The sequence below is a fragment of the Marmota monax genome, unplaced genomic scaffold (genome assembly GCF_021218885.2).
Source record: "Marmota monax isolate L192 unplaced genomic scaffold, Marmota_monax_Labrador192_F-V1.1 WCK01_AAM20220418_F8-fsc00033, whole genome shotgun sequence".
In the NCBI taxonomy this organism is placed as follows: Eukaryota; Metazoa; Chordata; class Mammalia; order Rodentia; family Sciuridae; genus Marmota; species Marmota monax.
This window is the reverse complement of record NW_026694282.1, coordinates 6,504,869-6,523,049: the sequence shown is the minus strand read 5'-3', so window position 1 is coordinate 6,523,049 and position 18,181 is coordinate 6,504,869. Positions and strand designations below refer to the sequence as shown.

Here is an 18,181-nt window from a genome sequence, read left to right as displayed (position 1 = left end):
TAGAATTTCTGTGACATAATAATCTGTTTCATATACTATTGTGTACCTTGTGTTAAGAATTTCAGCTTGTTGTGAAGAAAGGCTTTTAAAATATATCAAGGAAAGACCCCTGAATAAGTTTTGTTTTGTTTTCCTGGTGCTCTAAATATTACTATTTTTAATGCGTAACATTAGAAATATGTTGATAGTTTACAAATAGTGTATTTTCAGAAGTTACATTTATAAAAATATGTGTCATACTCCACATAGGTTGAATATTAAATAGCAGTGCTTGGTGTGTTAGAGTCATAATTAGACTACTGATTGCAAATTACCAAAATTTAGAGTCAACAAACCAATTAAAAAAAAAAAAAAACCTCAAGGCTATTAGATTTCAAAACGTTCTTCCTTAATTTAGTTTGTCCATTATACTTTATTTTAATTATTCATAGTATTGCTTAACATGCCAGGAAATGTCTTATAACAGAATTTATAAAATAATGCAGCTTCAGTAATATGAATTCTATCTTTAGCATTCTGTTTATAAATCTCAGATTAAGATGTTTTGTAACGAATTGTCACTTTTGATCAATAAGAGCAAGATTTCACTTTAGTAACTTTACCATTTTATAATTTTGAAGCAAAAATGCTCATTTGAGAAAACAAGTGAAATAATTTGGCATATGTCATTTTGTTGTTGAGCAAATTAGACCAAAAAATGTAAGAAACAAAAAATACATATTCCCACTAAGAGCAATAATTTCTCGTTTCCCCATAGATTGAGTAAGTAGTAGATTGTTCATTTCAGTGAAAAGTGTTTGCCCTACCTATTGACTTTCTTGTATCATGCTAGATATTAAGGGATATAGGATTAGTTTGCCTATCATGAGGCTTAAGTGGGTAAGTTGGAGATAAAAAAAAAATAAGCGTGAAGATGTAAATTCTAGTTGAAAATCTGGACATTTATTTGTCTTTGGTTCCATTAGGAGGTGGAAGTAAGCAAGAAAGCACTCTTCTTTTAGTATTGGTGTGGATTTTTGCATGTCCAGGATCTACTTCTGTTTCTTATTATTACTATTAATGATAGAGGTTCACAAATAGGGTAAGTATGGCCTGAGAATTTTGTTCCTACAGAAAGAATATATACAGGTTACACACCTTAAGTTGTTTATATCAGTATATATTATATTAGTATTGCTGACATTTAAAGTGAAGTAGGAGCAATTAACTCTTCCAAGTAATTGATAAAATCTTCAGTCCATTTGATGGTTAAGTTAAATCTTTGTTAGACTCCTTCTTTTTCACCCTTATGGGTGGGAGACATATTCCTTAATTGATAGAACTTTGGACAGCATAAAAATAATAGTTTTTATCTGAAATTGAGAATCATTTTCTTTTTGAGTGTTTGTGATTCTTGACATTGCAAAGTCATTTACAGACTGGCATCACTGTGTGTAGCTCGATGCAGCTCCCCGAATGACGTCAGCGCTTCACTCCCTTGCTGTTTAGTTTATTCTGGTCCTTGGTCTCTTTTGGTCATTCTTCTCTTTCTAGCAGATTATTTCCTATCCTCCAGGACCTAATTCACATATTACTTTTCTATGAACTTCTGAATTATTCTTCTTCTCGTGCCCCCAAAGAATTAAATATCCCTTTCATTTGGTTGTCATAGCACTTAAAAGGTGGGTCTTCCAACAACTGTCAATCATAGTTATTGAGAGTGAGGGCCATGTGTTATCCATCTTTGTATCTTCTAGGAGAGCTCGTAGTTAACATTTGTAAATTGAAATGTTTTAAAACTATGCTTTCAATGATTAAGAAAACAGCTTGCCTCATTAAATTCTTTGATCATGGTAACCTTTTCTCCCTATGTTTCTTGTATACACTGTTCCCACCTGTTATACTTTGGTGGTTGGAGTATATTAAAATATTTTTTAGGAATCAAAGAAGGATCTCTTTGTGTATATCAAATTCAAGGAAATTGGCTTTTGACTCTATTGCCGTTCAGTTTTAAGAGTTTGATTTTCTTCTCCCCTTTCTGCAGGACCCTAATAGGAGTATTCATACCAGCAGCAGCAGCAGCAGCAGCAGTAGCAGCAGCAGCAGCAGCAGCAGCAGCAGTAGTAGTAGCAGTAGCAGCAGCAGCAGCAGTAGCAGCAGCAGCAGCAGCAGCAGTAGCAGCAGCAGCAGCAGTAGTACCAGTTTTTCAAAGCCTCACAAATTAATGAAGGAGCACAAGGAAAAACCTTCTAAAGACTCCAGAGAACATAAAAGTGCCTTCAAAGAACCTTCCAGGGATCACAACAAATCTTCCAAAGAATCCTCTAAGAAACCCAAAGAAAATAAACCACTGAAAGAAGAGAAAATAGTTCCTAAGATGGCCTTCAAGGAACCTAAACCCATGTCAAAAGAGCCAAAACCTGACAGTAACTTACTCACCATCACCAGTGGACAGCAAGATAAGAAGGCTCCTAGTAAGAGGCCCCCCATTTCAGATTCTGAAGAACTCTCAGCCAAAAAAAGGAAAAAGAGTAGCTCAGAGGCTTTATTTAAAAGTTTTTCTAGTGCACCACCACTGATACTCACTTGTTCTGCTGACAAAAAACAGATAAAAGATAAATCTCATGTCAAGATGGGAAAAGTCAAAATTGAAAGTGAGGCATCAGAGAAGAAGAAGTCAACGTTACCGCCATTCGATGACATCGTGGATCCCAACGATTCAGACGTGGAGGAGAATATGTCCTCTAAATCTGACGTGAGTAGCCTCACTGGTGTTTCTCCTTTTTTGGGGTAGTTTTCAGATTTTTATTTCAAATACTTTTGTGAGAAGGAACGAGGGAAGAAAATGAATGCTAAACCCTGCAGAGGTAGCATGGAGATAGGGGTGGTCTAGAATTGAATTTCCATAACGAATGGGAAGAAGGAAATGGAATCATTAAGGCATCTGCAGAATTTTTTTAGACTAAGATATTAGTTGTTAAAGGAAAGATATATTCTAGAGTGTAATAATGGATTATTTGTATTGCAACAGAAAAACTTTGGTAACTATGCTTTTTAATTATTGTTGATTTAGGAAATGAAGGAATACATAAAACCTGACAACAAGGGAAAATAAATTTAAAAGAGAAACCTAAAAAAACTGGGGTGGGGGGATATGGCTGTAATATTGATTTTTGAATCATTGTAATGAAATAATTTGTTTATATAATGGAAAAATGGCAGTAGTATTTTTTAATAGTTTTATTGAGGCAAAGTTGATGTACCAATATACTATGCATATTTAAAACATATAGTCTGAAAAATTTTGATATTTGTATGTACTTGTAAAACCATTTTCATTGTGAAAACGAAGTGATTTTTTCTTCATTGTATAGCCACTGATTTGGAAAGGGGCTGTTATGTGTGGGATCTTCATTGTGTATTCTATCAGTAGGATTATCCTCTGTGGGTACCTATGGGAGTGTCTGATCATCTAATACTTCCAAAGAATGTTATTTGATGTTGGGATTTAAGCTTATAATTGCAGATTTTCAGAGTTGGGAGGGATTTTCAGGTTATCTATTCTAACCTCTTACCAGCGTAAGAAATCTTATACTTCTGGTGACACAGCTGGTAATCAGAAGGTATTTGATTCTATTTCTGAAAAACAAACATCACTTACAATGAAGTTATCTGCTCCTCACTTTTCCTTTCTCTGATTTTAGTCTTCTTGAGTTACTTTTCAGTGACCATTGTTCCTCCGAAACTATTTGGCTTATTAGTATTTCTAGATGATGGTCAAACCAGATGTCTAGCTAAAGATCACTGGCAATTTTAGAATTCTTTTCTTTCTCTTCCATGAAGTTGCCTATAGATGGCCCTAGTTTAAATGATAGCAAGGTGTAGGAAGCCTTTCCCTGTCTTGGGTTTGCACTGTTCTGGGTAAAAAAGCAGTTGGAATCAGAATGTGGTAACAGTACCAAACCCCAGGAATACATAAACCACTTTCTTTCCCCCTACTCTCTGTGGCAATTTCAAACTTATGATAGAAGATCAAGTTAGGAGCAGAATGGCACAGAAAATACTGGAGGGTTGAATAATTTGTTCTTCCAGTGTTTAGTATAGGCTTAATAGTTATAGTCTGTAAGAGTCAAATGGGTTTGTTGCTGTATCTCGGGTATCTACTTTCCCTTGTGTGTTCCTACTTCGCTCTTCTTTAAGGTTTACTTGTAGTGTGGATGTTACTTGGCACTGTTGTTTATGTTTGACTGTTGTTTCAGATCACCCTGCATTTCTATTAGGGTGTAACTAATCTACCAAAATTGTTGAGTTTAGCAACTTTGTCTTTCTATATTCTGACATATTGTGATTCATCTAGAATAAAGGTTTTCAAATTGTGAGCTGTGAGTCACTGGTGTGAGCTATGAAATCAATTTAGCATGTCTTCATCAGCGTTTTAAAAATCAGAATACATTGTAATTAGTATGAGTAAGTAATGGTTTGTGAAATTTTTATCTCAGAGAGGGTGTGTGTGTTTTTTACAGTGGTCAAAACTTTGTAAGGCACATTTTTTAGAACATTTGCTTACTTGTGAGTAGACCAAATTGCATTCATAAAGCACTACTGAATGTTCTTTCTACATGGAACTATCACAGATGGTCTTCCTCCTTAGGTAATTTTATTTATTCTCTCTCTGGGTTTGTTTGTTTCTTTGTTTGTTTTGTTGTTTCTTGTTCCTTCTCTCTTGTATATTTTTTTATAAAGTATAGCTTTCTTTTAATAAAATTCTTTCTCGGTATATTTAACCAAAGCAAAACCTTCAAAAATCTCTGGAACTAAAAGTTAGAATTATAATTCCTTACAATATGTAGTAAATTTTTCAAAGTGATGTATGACATGGTAGAGCTACAAATCCAGCTATTACAACAGGAGTTTTGTAATGTTTTCTGCATAGCATAGCAGAGGATGCATCTAAAGACTTTTTGAGTATAGTTTAGGTATGAAACCCAAGAACTATATTTCCTTTGGTTTTCTGGTAATAAATGTCTTTATTGTTGCTGCTTGTGGTTTAATTCCTTAAACATAGATGGTATAACAGAGAGAATAGGTTAAGGTGGTGGTGTGTTTGCCATGTGTCCACAACCTTGCTATGCACAAAGTGGGGCAGGAGAGAAGCTGAAATTCCACTTATCCAGTGGTGAAGATAGCCTGTTTGGACTGTCTCCTACCCGTGGGCAGGGCACAAGGAACAGGAGGCAACTGCCATCAATAACAGAGCAGCATAGAGCCTCCCTTGGCAAGTAACTGATTTGTGTCATGGGGCAGGACCAGTGTCAGGGGCCCATTGTTCTGGGTGTGAGCATGATGATCTCTAAGTGATTAGATGGCCAGATTTCTCTAAAGTCGTGAACAGCTTCACTTTTTGATTATGAGCCAGATTTATGTTCATTTGTGGGGCTTTGAGTTGGCTGCTAATCTTAGATATGGCAGGCATAGATCATGGATTCTGGAAACAACCAAGCAAAGAAAGGATACAAAAGAAATCAGAAGAATGTAAGAATGAGGAAGACTGGGGGAAGTGACTATTCACCTGGTTTGTCCATGAAGAAAATATCTTGATCCTGGTTTGTTGAAATTAAAAGGAAGGATATTTTATTTTATTTTAATTAGATGTTATTTGCAGTGCTAGGAATTGAACATAGGGCTTTGTGCATGCTAGGCATGCGCTTTATCATTGAGCTATATCCCTAGCCCCGAAGAATTAAAGAAACTTCTCCATAATCAAGTTTGATGCAGGTTTTATATAAAAATAATAATCAGTACTATTAAGTTACATTAAGGAGTATAGCTTATTGATTCAAACAAATAGTTTTTTTTTTTTTTTTTTTTTTTTGTGGTACTAGGGGTTGAACCTAGAGCCTTGTGCATGCAAGGCAAGTACTCTACCAACTGAGCTATATCCCGAGCCCTAGAATAGTTCATTTTGATCAGATTTTTTTAATATTTATTTTTTAGTCATAAGTGGATACAATACCTTTATTTTATTTTTATGTAGTGCTGAGGATCGAACCCAGTGCCTCACACATACTAGGCGAGCACTCTACCTCTGAGCCACAACCCCAGCCCCACATTTTGATCAGATTTTTATATTCTTTATTTATGGGAAAGAGAAAAGATGATAGACACCCATGATATATGTGCTGTGTATTTTTGGAAGGTACATGTATTTGTTGAGAGATAGTTGGTAGGTAGATAGGGAATTAGGAGTCTGCAAGCTGGAGTCAGGCTGTGTTTTGAATCCCACTGCCACCAGTCATTTTGGGCATTTAACCTCCTTGGTTTAGTTTCATTTTTATAAAATGGAGATCATTATTAGGACCTATATTGTAAAATTATTGTGAAAAATTAATCTATCAATCTGGATAAAGCAGTTAACAAACTAATAAAACATCTGTTATTATTGTTATGTGTGACTTGGCTTCTGGGAATCTTTTATGACCTGTAGCTTTGAAGGAGATTTTATGATATTCAAATATACTGTAGAACTCTAGTGTCCTTTTTCAAGCACTTTAAGTGTGTGTGTGTGGCGGGTGGGGGGAGATACTTGGAGGGTATAATTCTCTGCATTCTTTCTGAGGGAGGTATGGTGACCTCCATATGCACATTACATGGTCACTGGAAAAATACAGGACAGAGTCTGAGTTATAAACCAAAAGTGAAGCCAAAATTTCCCAAGATTTTTAATGAAATGAGATAAGGATTATCACAATTAACGCTGCATTGGGTAGGCACTTGGTAGTTTTCTTTTTTTTACTACAGTTGCTATTAAAAGAAAACATCCTCTGAAATGATTTGAGTTACTGTTAGTATAACCGAAGAGAAATTTTTAAATGCTTGTGATTCTTGAAATGTTTCTCATCTTACAAAAAACCCTGATATTGTCACATGAACGTTAGTCAGTAATTTTCCCTACAAAAGAATTTGGGTGGGGAGAGAATAAGGTAGGGAGGCAGGAGGCCTGTTTTATGGTGGGTGAACATTCAGTAAATACTGAAAGCATGGTAAGGGAATGTTTTTGTTGAGAATATTTTATATTTAAGAACACTGGTAATTCCCAGTAGGGTGAAGCAGTTTTTGGTTTAGGAGTTTGTTGTTTTGGAGATATAAATGTCTAAAATACTTACAGGTTAGTAAATAAGTGACTTACTGGTGATTCACACTAACTAGCACCAGGAAAGTGCAAGCATCTGAGTTTATCAGTATTAAGTAAAAGTTTATAATTGCGATTTTTGTTAAGCTGTTTGTACTTTAATTGATAATAAAGAAGAACCCAAATATCTTTCACTCCTTCTGTAATTCCTCAGTGTTTGTTTTTGTTTCTCCTGTAACTCTGTTTCTGAAGATGCGCCTGTAAAATTGATTTTTGCTTTGTGATAAGAGGAACTTTTGTATTCTTAGCAGAGAAGTGGGGGGAGGACGATTAATAAGAATTTTGAAGTAACTCTTTATGATTGGGTTCAGTTATGGTAGCAATTTCCTAATCCTCGCCTTCACTACTTTTGTAGAGGTTTAATCCTAACTCACAAGTGAAGAAGTTCAAAGTTTTAATTATCTTCCTTGAAAATGGGCAAGTTACATTTGACAAAATGTTGCAGACTTCAGCCGACAGTGTGAGCAATGAGATTTCCATCACATCGTTTGATGGTTTTGGCTTACCAGAGTGTTTTTCCCTCCGATAAAAATCTTCTTGAGGAAGAAAAAATGAAATCTTACCATGTGGTGGCATTTTTCACAGGGCTGGCTGGTGGTTCAGATACAGGATGAATACTTCATACCACCTTAGCAGAAGTTTCTTTCAAAAAGGTAAAAAAGAAAGAGAAGGAAAAGAAACTTCCCTTCTTTTGTTGGGCCTCACTTCCTCCCACCCCACCCTGCTCATTGCCCTGCTGAAACTGTCTGAGCTGGCAGTAAATGTCCTGCTGTTGAAGCATTGGCCTTAGGTTTTTATGTGATGGAAGGTTGTTGCAGTCAGAGAAGAAGGTCTTTATTGTGTTTTCAAAGTGGCTTTTTAATGACTTGTAACTCCAGCACATGCAGGAGCTGTAAAGTCTGAGTATGGTGAGCCAGAAGCTGCAGAGGCCATTCATTAAAGGCTGCCCGCTCTCCCGGGGCTCTCATTGTGGGCTCCTGTTTTTTTATGTTTTATAACTGGAGGTAAAAATACCTGAAGGGGTTGCAATTCTTGCTTGGGTAGGTTTGGCTTATTGTGGAACATTAATTAAAACAATTGGAAAAAAGTTAACTTGTTGTATTCAATGGAGTTATTTCACCTGCCCCTGCTTTCAGATGCCTGTTTGTTTTCTGTGTTGGATGTGATAAAATTGAAGAGGATCCCATCTAGCCAACCTGCTCTTCATTTATTCATTCATATTCCAAAAAAAAAAAAATGATTAGAAGCAGTTAAAGAGATTTAAAACAAAAACAACAAAAAAACATTAGTGGACTAATTTTTCTCTCTTGTTTCAGTACACTCTAAGCCCAGTGTGATATCTTATATTTTAAATTAAAGAATTTCTTAGAAGCCCTGAGTATTACAGGATTATGAACAGACCAGGGACTCTATAATGACTGAGTTGATTGTCATCAACAATTGCCAACACCCAGCATTGTATGAAAATAGTATTATTTGCAGCAAATTGTGGAGCCTTCTTCAGGATTGCTGCATTGTTGTTTTGACTTTATGGTTCATGTAATTCTCCCATCTGTCATCTTGAGCCACAGATGTGAGTCAACATGGTCTTTGCAAAATTGGCTTTCCCATACCATAGAGATGTCTTGTAGCTATAGCAAAACTTTTTTTTTTTTTTTCCTGCACAGTGATAGGGATTGAACCCAGGACCTTGCATATGCTAGCAAGGGCTGTACTTCTGAGCTACATCCTCAACCCTAAACTTTTTTTGATGCTTACAGTATACCAATCACCCTGCTAAGAATTTGTCATGTTTTAATTCATTTAATCTTCAAAACAATTCTGTGAAATAGGTATTATCACCATTTTAGAGATGAGAAAACTTAGGCTCAAAAGGTTAAGAAACTTCTCAACATTACCATGTTTGAAGGTGGTGGAGCCAGGATTTGGATCCACTTGGTAGGGACCGACCAACCAACCTTCCTTCCTTCCTTCCTTCCTTCCTGTGCTGGGGATTGAACCCAACATTATCATGCATTAGGGCACTTTCTTAAGAGGAACTTGGCAGTTAAGCAAATCTGTTTTTTCCATGGATTTATATTAAAACCGCAGAGATGTACTTCAGGAGTTGATTTCACTGCTATGAAAGCCTTGGATCTCATTTTCTGTCCAACTTAATGAATTGTATTCCTTGACCTATTATTGGTTTGGGCTTTTCCAGGAGCCATTAGGCGGTCACAGATTGTCCCCACTGGTGGAGTTAGTATGTACATCCAAAACTTAGGGAAGAGCTATGAAACATCCAGGAACCTGAAACTCCTCTTAGACATCCTCAATTAAGATAAAACAGACTTTCATGGCTCTGTACTACACATTATTATATAGTATCAGGATTATTTCCCTGATCCCCCAATTTTTCCCCCTTGCTTTTGTCTGGGACTTTATGTTTAACAGAGCTGAGCTGCAATATCAAGCTTTTCCAGAAGGTGCCACCAAATAACAAATGGTGTCCTCCAGTTTGGAGCCTCCTTTTTGAATCTTCTAGTTAAATTTTGTAGATTTGTTTTATAATCTAAGTTATTAAAAATGTAGGCTGTGCTTTCTTTGAATTAGGAGACAAGATAATGCAATGGTAGAGTTTTGGTGTCTATGTAATTATTTAACCAAGTTTGAGAAATTATTCTCAGTAGGAAACAATTTATGGCTATAAACTTTCAAGGCAGTGTCAAGGTCCACAAAGAAAAATTTCCCTTAAGAGGCTTCTTTAGGTCACCAAAGGTGACTGCACAGTGAGATGTTCCCAGATAAAGTCAAAGATCCTTCTATAAGAAAGGAAAAAAAATGGGAAAGCATTTGTTAAAGCATTCAGAGACAACACATTTGGTTTTGAATTCTGAAAACACAGAGGATAGAATGTGAGAGAGACTGAGCAGGGAAAAATATTCAGAAACCATGGCATAGAAAGGAAATTTTCTTGCATTTCTTGGTCATGGGAAGAAAATATATGTGTGGGGCCCTCAGATATTCTATGACTAATTAACTGACTGTGGTGATTAGTAGAGACTTCTATCTGGGACCTCAGTGCTGAGAATTGTGGTGTGGTGCTGTATTTAGAAATTAAATTGCAGACATTTGCTTTATAATGTGGCTGTTTTTTTTTTAAGTATGATAAACCATTATGTCACTCTGAGTTATGGAAAACATTTTCTTCCAAACATATTTAACATAATTTCTTGATTATGCTAATGATATTCAGTAACAGTTAAATATGATTGTGGTAGGTTCCTATCTATAAGCACTGTATTAGGGAGTACAGACAGTAAAAATTGGAATTTTAAGCCAGACTCTGAATGAGAGAAGGCATGAATTAGTGGAGATGAGGGTGTGGGGAGCAGTAGGAGAATTGGCGTTCTTGATAGGAGGAGACAGGTTGAAAAAAATCAGTCAATGGCACATGTAAATAGTATGTGTCCTTTGCACTGCAAATAGAGATCTTATAAATAAGACCCTTCAGTTGGTTGATCAAAATTGCTTATTAGGAATGAAGGAGTCTTTATTGACCACTGTTAATTTCCTTTATATTTTTATATTTATTATATGCCCCCCCCCGTTTACTTTATATTCTGTTACTTAATCCCTACAATGGGTGAGATAATTTCTTTAATTCTAAATAAATAAATAACTGGCATCGGAATGTAGTACAATTCTTATTATACATATATATCACAATTCTTCATATCTTTGTTTGTATATAAAGTATGTTGACACCCAATTTGTGTCTTTATACATGTACTTTGGATAATGATGTCTATCACATTCCACCATCCTTGCTAATCTCCTGCCCCCTCCCTTTTCCTCCCACCCCTTTACCCTATTTAGAATTCATCTATTCCTCCCATACTCCCCCTTCCTACCCCACTATGAGTCAGCCTCCTTATATCAGAGAAAACATTTTGCATTTGTTTTTTGGGGATTGGCTAACTTCACTTAGCATTGGGTGAGATCATTTTTATTCCCTTCATACAGGTGTGAAATAGGCAGATCCAGATCTCAAATTCAGTTTCCCTAATGTTTAAACTCAGGCTTTTTTTTCTTTTTAAACTTTCTTTTCTTTAAGTTGTAGAAGGACACATGTATTTATTTATTTATTTATTTATTTATTTATTTGGTGCTGAGGTCCAAACCCAGTGCTTCACACATGATAGGCAGCACTTTTCTACTTTCCTAGCCTCTAAACTCAGGCTTTTGTATCACAACTCTGATTAACTTTGTTGACAGAAAAAAATCACACATTGAGTTAAAACCACTGTTTCTTAATAAACTCTTTATAGAAAATTGGTAGTGTGAAGATTCCTACAATCTGGTTTCTGACCTTTGGTAGTGGTGCCACAGTACAGTGAAAAGGGAAGAACAAGAAATATAGTTGTAGCCCGGGAGAACTTGAGTATGAATGGCAAGTGCTAGGAGACCCAGGCATGATTTCTAAAACGCTGATTGAGTCCTGCTTTATATACTTCAATGTCATTTTCTAAAAGGCAGAATTGCAAAATTGAAAAGCTGTGGTACCTAGAGTCTGTCCAAGGGCCCGTCACCAGTGCAGTGTCTACTAAGTTGTTCATATACAGTTACTGAGGGCTATGGTTTGTTGTATTGCATTATCTAAAGTCTGTACTCATGAAGGATTTAAAGAAGGAAGATAGGGTGTCCTTTTCCTGGAAATAGCCATACCTGGCTAATAAATCTTCTTATCTTTGTGGGCTTAGGAGGAGTGGCCCAGGAAGTCGGTCCAAGAGCATATACACTTGGAGTCAAAAGACTGGTTCAGCTTACTAATGGTGAACTCTAAAATGTGAATTTTAGTGACAATATCTACCTCATGAGATTGTGGATGAAAACTGCCATTCAGGTATCAGTTGAAGCAAAAATATCAATTATGTCATGGAAAAAACCTTACTGTTTGATAAACTCATGATTATATTCTGTGAAGACCTGATATTGGTGGTATTCTTGTGAAAGATTGAGAGGTGAAGCCACTCTTCAAAAACTCAGTGATTTTGTAATCCATGGTTACAACATTTAAAAAAGTTCCTGCACCTATTTCTAAACTTTGATGTGCCATTTGTCCTAACCATAGATTTTAATGGGAATCAAAGCAGAATCTTTTTGAAAATGAACTCTAAGTTTAAAAGATTTAGGACCTCACACATTCCACTGAAGGTGGCCTGATGCGTGTTCAGTAGTATAAGGTACTCACTGTATTTTCAGGTTTCCTCTTCTTCTCTTTTATTTTCCAGTGTGGTTTGAATTAAAAATGAACCTCAAACCTACTGGTGATCTTGTGATGCCTTATTTTAAAGTGGTAGTTTATCTGATAATCTTGAGGGGAAATCAGGCAGGGCTAACTGAACTGCTGCTTACCAAGCTTGCCTTCATTGTCCTGCAGCTTTGAGAGCCTTGCAACAAGAAGTCCCTTCCTCCCTTGTAAAGGTAACTCATGCATAGTCCTCTGTGTTTTGTGTAATAAAACTAAGGAATCTCATAGTTTACAATTTACAATCTATGCCCCCCCCCCCACAAATGAAAAAGGTTTGAGGGATGTGGTATGCCACCTACTGCCCATCTCTGTCCTCATTGGGCTTGTAGACTTTAATAGTTCCATGGTCTCTTTTCTCTCTCTTTAGAAACTCTGCCAAAATTAATGAGTATTCTTTTCAAAGGTTTAAGACCAAATTTAGAAACCACATACAGTGTCTTTTGCACAGCATTCACTTCATGATTTAGACAACCACAGAGTCTTCAAGCTGGAAGAGACTTCAGAAATCATCTTTTGCAGAGGAGGACTTGAGGCCAAGTTTAATAACTTGTACAATGTCACATGATATCTTACGGCCAAAAAATTTTAAAAGGCCTAGACTGTCATCCCTAATTGGCCTGCCATCACCGTGCACTGGGTTAGTTTTCGGTCTTTCACACATCTCTCACTGGCTTTCCCAGACTCTCCTCTCCTAGAACATTTTAAAATGCTTCCTAGAGAGCTCTTACTCTAAGAAGTCCCCACACACTTACTTAAAACCACCAGCTATACAGCTGATGTCACCTCTTGGCCTTGCATCTCAGCATGCACCCTTCTCTTGAATGAATGAATCTTACATTTCACGTTCTCAACAAAATTCCATCTGAAATGCTTCATGTCTTGTTTAAGTAAAGCTAAGTCCCAATGTACAGAGGTTAATTGGTGAAAATTTTGATAGTCATTTTGTCTTGATCATCCTCATTGGTCTCAGGATAATCATGGCATGGTATATTTCAAAGAGGAAAGCCAGTAGGCAGAATAGAAAATGACATATTTAGGTCTCTGGCAAATCAGACATCTTAATTATAAAGCTATGAAAAAAAAAGTTTAAAAACCCTCTAGTGTAAATGGAACCTTCACTCGGACAAACCAATGTTCTCAATCGAAGAGCATCTGGTCCTCCTCCCTCCTAACTACCTGCCTTTCAGTGTTTGCCTCTGTGCCCTGGATTGTTCCCCTTAGTCTGTCTACATGGGCTATGGGACATCCTGCACACCAGCTGCCATCCTCTATCTCACACACCCTCCAACTTTCCATTACACCTGATGCTCTTTAGATCACATTCCTTTGTGCCCTACCCTTTGCTGATGGCTGTCTAAAAACTCCCCTTGATCTCAACCCCATTGTGGCCTGGCTTTTGTTCTTGAAACCAATCTTACAACTGCTACTGGAAAAGGTCACCAGTGCCTTGCAGAATTGAATATAGAAACCACTTTTAAAGAAGACAGGATTTAACCTTTCCAGCACCTTTGACTAAGTGTTCTGCTCTGCTTCTTGGCTCCCTTAAACCTACTGTGATCTCTCTGACCACTCTCTGTGAGTATCCTTTGCCTGAAGATCTTCTTCTTCTACCTTTACATTAGTGTTCTCCTCGTTTTCTATTGTGTGATCTTTCCCTGGATGGTCGCCTATTACCAACACATTTAAAAAAAAATATGTCTTCTCTGGCCACAACTTATCGCAAAAGCCACCAGCTAGACAGCTCTGACTAGTTGGTACCCAAAACACACCACATAGCTAAAGCACATGTACTCTAAACTAAATATCTGTTGCAGATGCTGCTAGCTCTCTAATTAATATCCATTGACTCCTTCTTCTTACTCATAGAATTTCAATTTTGTTGGCATAATAGTGGGCCTATCAAAAAATTTCTTTCCCAGCCTTGCTGGCAGATAGACATGGTCATATGACAAAGTCTGTTATGTTAGTCAGCTTTTTGTTGCTGTGACCAAAATTACTGACAAGAAGAACTTAGAGGAGAAAAAGTTTATTTTGACTCACAGTTTTAGAGGTTCAGTCCATGATTGACCAACTCCATCACTCCAGGCCTGAGGTATGGCAGAACATCATGGCGGAAGGAGTGACAGAGGAAATCTGCTCAGCTCATGGCTTGGATCTTTAATAAGATCCAAGATCTATAACTTTATTCATAGATACTTTTAAGTACGGATCTCTAAAATATAAGAAAAACAAAACTAGAATGCCATTACCACAATCTAAATTATATTGTTTAATATCATCAAATATCTAATCTAAATATCTAATCACTGGGCAAATTTCCAGTAGAATCAAAACATCGTGAATCCTTTTTATTTCTTCCATTTTCACATCCTACTATTTGTAAAAAATCTCCCAAGTCTGTCTAACCTGTACGTTTTGCCTCATCTCTCTTTTTCACATCCTTGTACAAGGAAAAAAAGTAGGTTGTTTTAGAATTTCTCAGTTTGAATTTTGTTGACACAGTCTTTGTGGTGTAATTTCTGTAAATGAGTAATCAAGAGGCCTGGACATATTTGGGCTAGGGTTTTGGGTTTGATTTTGGGTTGGGGGAGGCAAGACTATGTTATAGGTAGGGTTATGGGTCTTTTTCCCATCAGGATACCTATTCTTTTTGTGTGATGTTACCAACCATTGGTACTGAGGCCTGTGCACATTAATTCACTGGGAATGTCTATCTTTATTCCATCATTCTTCTTTGTTTATTAACGAGAGTTCACCTGTAAAGAAAAACTCTCCTCTTCTACCTTTTGTCTAACTAGTTTGTAAAAGAAAAGTAAAACAATCTTGATTCTTTTCCTTTGTTAACCAGTTGTCAAGAGAATGAATTTGATTCCCTGGCTTCCTTCAAGAGTTTTAAATACTTTAAAATTTATTTGAAGTATTGCTTTTAAATCTTTTTCATTCTGACCCTTTGCACCCTCATTTTTCTTTGCTCTCCTTTATATTTTAGTCATCCCAAAACATTAGCAATCCTCTGTTCCCCAGTGAAGTATCCCCAGACATTTATAACCTGTTTACTTTTCACCTTTTCTTTTTCTTTTCTTTCTTTTTTTCTTTTTTCGTACCAGGGATTGAACTCAGGGGCGCTTAACCACTGAGCCTACATCCCCAGCCCTTTAAAAAAATATTTTATTTAAAAATAGGGCCTTGCTAAGTTGATGAGGCTGGCTTTGATCCCAAGATACTCCTGCCTCAGCCCGAGCTGCTGGGATTATAGGTGTGTGCCACTGCACAGCTCTTTCACCATTTCTTTGAAGCATTTTTAAATAATCAGCCCCACCTGGTTATCCCTCCCACCTTTGTGCATTTTCTATTAACAGTTTTTGTATACTTTGAGTACAGTTGTTTTTTTCTCATATTAAAATATTTTTCTCCTGATCAGTTGAACATACTGAAAGCAGAGACCATCTTTTGTGTTCTCTCTCTCTCCTTTTTTTTTTCCTCTTTTATAGTACTGGGAATTGAACCTAGGGATACTCCATGACTGAGCTCCATCCCCTGCCTTTTGTATTTTTTATTTTGAGATAGGGTCTCACTAAATTGCCCGAGCTGGCCTTGAACTTGCATCCCCTCCTGCCTCAGCCTTCCGAGTCACTGAGATTACAGGTGTGCACCACTGTACCCAATGCTGTTACTTAATTCTCTGATGTTTTAGCTCTTTCTGCTGTACCTGGCATATAATTAGCACTCAGCAAATATTGAGTTAGTGCAGAAATATATTAACACACATGTATTAAGTATTTATGATGAAGACTCCTTAACTGATTGATATTATTTATGGTTGAAGAGTCAACTATAAATACATCTGAGCAATTGGGAGAAGTTTTGATTCATCCCTTTTATGGAGGTGGAGTCGACAGACCACAAGGAGAGAGTTTATTGTATAAAAAGACGAGTCTTGGCCCTCCCAGAGGTACACAATGCAGGGTGTTAGCCACCCTTGTGCAAATAAGTTCATAGAACAAAATCCAGGGATGTATTTTGAAGCCAAAGTAAGCAACGTATAATGCATTGATTGCTCTCTGCCTGCCTTTGCAGGCTAGCCTTTGTATTGGGGCACATAAACTGGCCCAGGGTTGTGAAGTTCTTCAGAATTCCCATGAAAGATCAGAGATTTCTTTTTCTTTTTCTTTTTTAAATGGATTCTACCATGAAGAATATTAAACCGCAAAAATAACACTGGGGAGGTAAGGACCACAAATTAATCTTTTATTGAGACTGCAGAGGGTTGTGAGCCTAAAATCCCAAAACATTTGCTTCGGTGTTTTAAAAAAGCAAATAGTTTTCAGAGAAATTACAATAACAGGATGTTGAAGTGAAAGAAATTTCTGCCTCTCTGTTTCCTATAGGGACCATGCAGAGGCACGATAACGTGAAAGTTATATGACCACCTTGTTTTTGCTGTCTTTGTGATCATGAAATATGATTAGATTCCCTCCAATGTTTATATGTGCTTGTGAAATTATTGCAACTGATAAAAATGCCACTTGTATATTGTATAAAGGTACTGGTTTTTCTCCCCTTCTGTTTTCTCAGATTGCATAATTGTCAAGACAGATTAGCTTAATTTAATAATCTTAATTTGGCAAAAATTTATTAAATCATCACGTTGTATGTCAGAAGCCTTACAGTTAAATGTTTATTATAGGGGCTGGGGATATAGCTCAGTTGGTAGAGTGCTTGCCTCGCATACACAAGACCGTAGGTTTAATTCCCAGCAAACCTCCTCCCCCCACCCCCCAAAAAAGTTTATTGTAGAAAAATACAAAATGTTTTAGTTCATAACCACACATAGCAAATATTGTGGGAAAAAAAAGATATACAAAAAAATAACACTGAGAGCAATAGATCAGGGGATACAGTTAGTGAACATCTTAATTGTGCCTTTATGGCCACTTTTTCTTTCAAATATGTATTTCATTGTGTTCACAGGAAACAGTACTCTTTTGAAGAGTGTTTTTTTAAAAATCTTCATTACATACATAAAATAAAAATTATACCCCAATATAATTTAACATTGTGAGAGGTTGAGCCTATTAAGAGAAAAATGTCATCATTTTGGATAAGAAAATATCATGACCGTCATCTCCCCTTTTCTTAAAAAATGGCATACCCTCAGCACCTTGAAAACTTACCATCTTAAAGGTATACTGAAATGTTTTTAAGTTACTTAAAAGTATACTAAAATGTTTTTAAGTCACTTCTGTCTTTACTCTGGGATCTCCTAAGTTGGCATTTGCATGCAGATGGGTCCTATACAGCCACCCTTCTCCCAGCCCTTACAGGGCCCTATACACATTTTCTATCACCAGAAGAAGTTCATACAGTGGGCCTGCATTGAATTTTCTCCATGCCCCTAGACATATTCTCCATTGCCCATCACTGGCAGGTGCTTTTAAACCATGTGCTTCTGTTCCCAAAAGTTGAATGGTACACTCACCACCAAGTCAGTGTAGTTTTTCCCAAACATAAATGATCAGTTCTACTTTTAATTGCATTAGTTAATTAAATATTATGTAAGCTAATAATGTGCACAAAAATAATTGTTTCTATGAAAACTTCATTGAGACTTGAAGGGCAATCTCTTGGAAAAAAAATTTTTTTTGCTTTCAAACACCAATGGGAAAAATCTTGAGAATCCAGACAACTCTTGCATTCTAATAGTTTTTGAGTCTCTGGCT

The 18,181-nt window shown here is 36.6% G+C and overlaps 1 protein-coding gene across 3 annotated transcripts in view; it reads left to right on the top strand.

The window, feature by feature from the left end:
- Mllt3 (MLLT3 super elongation complex subunit) overlaps positions 1-18,181 on the top strand; it is a 270,688-nt gene that overhangs the window by 195,942 nt on the left and 56,565 nt on the right. For all 3 annotated transcript variants that reach the window (XM_046467367.2, XM_046467368.2, XM_058586380.1), the window contains one exon: positions 2,024-2,734. In XM_046467367.2, coding sequence (XP_046323323.1) covers positions 2,024-2,734 — 711 coding nt within the window. The remainder of the gene's footprint in view (positions 1-2,023; positions 2,735-18,181) is intronic.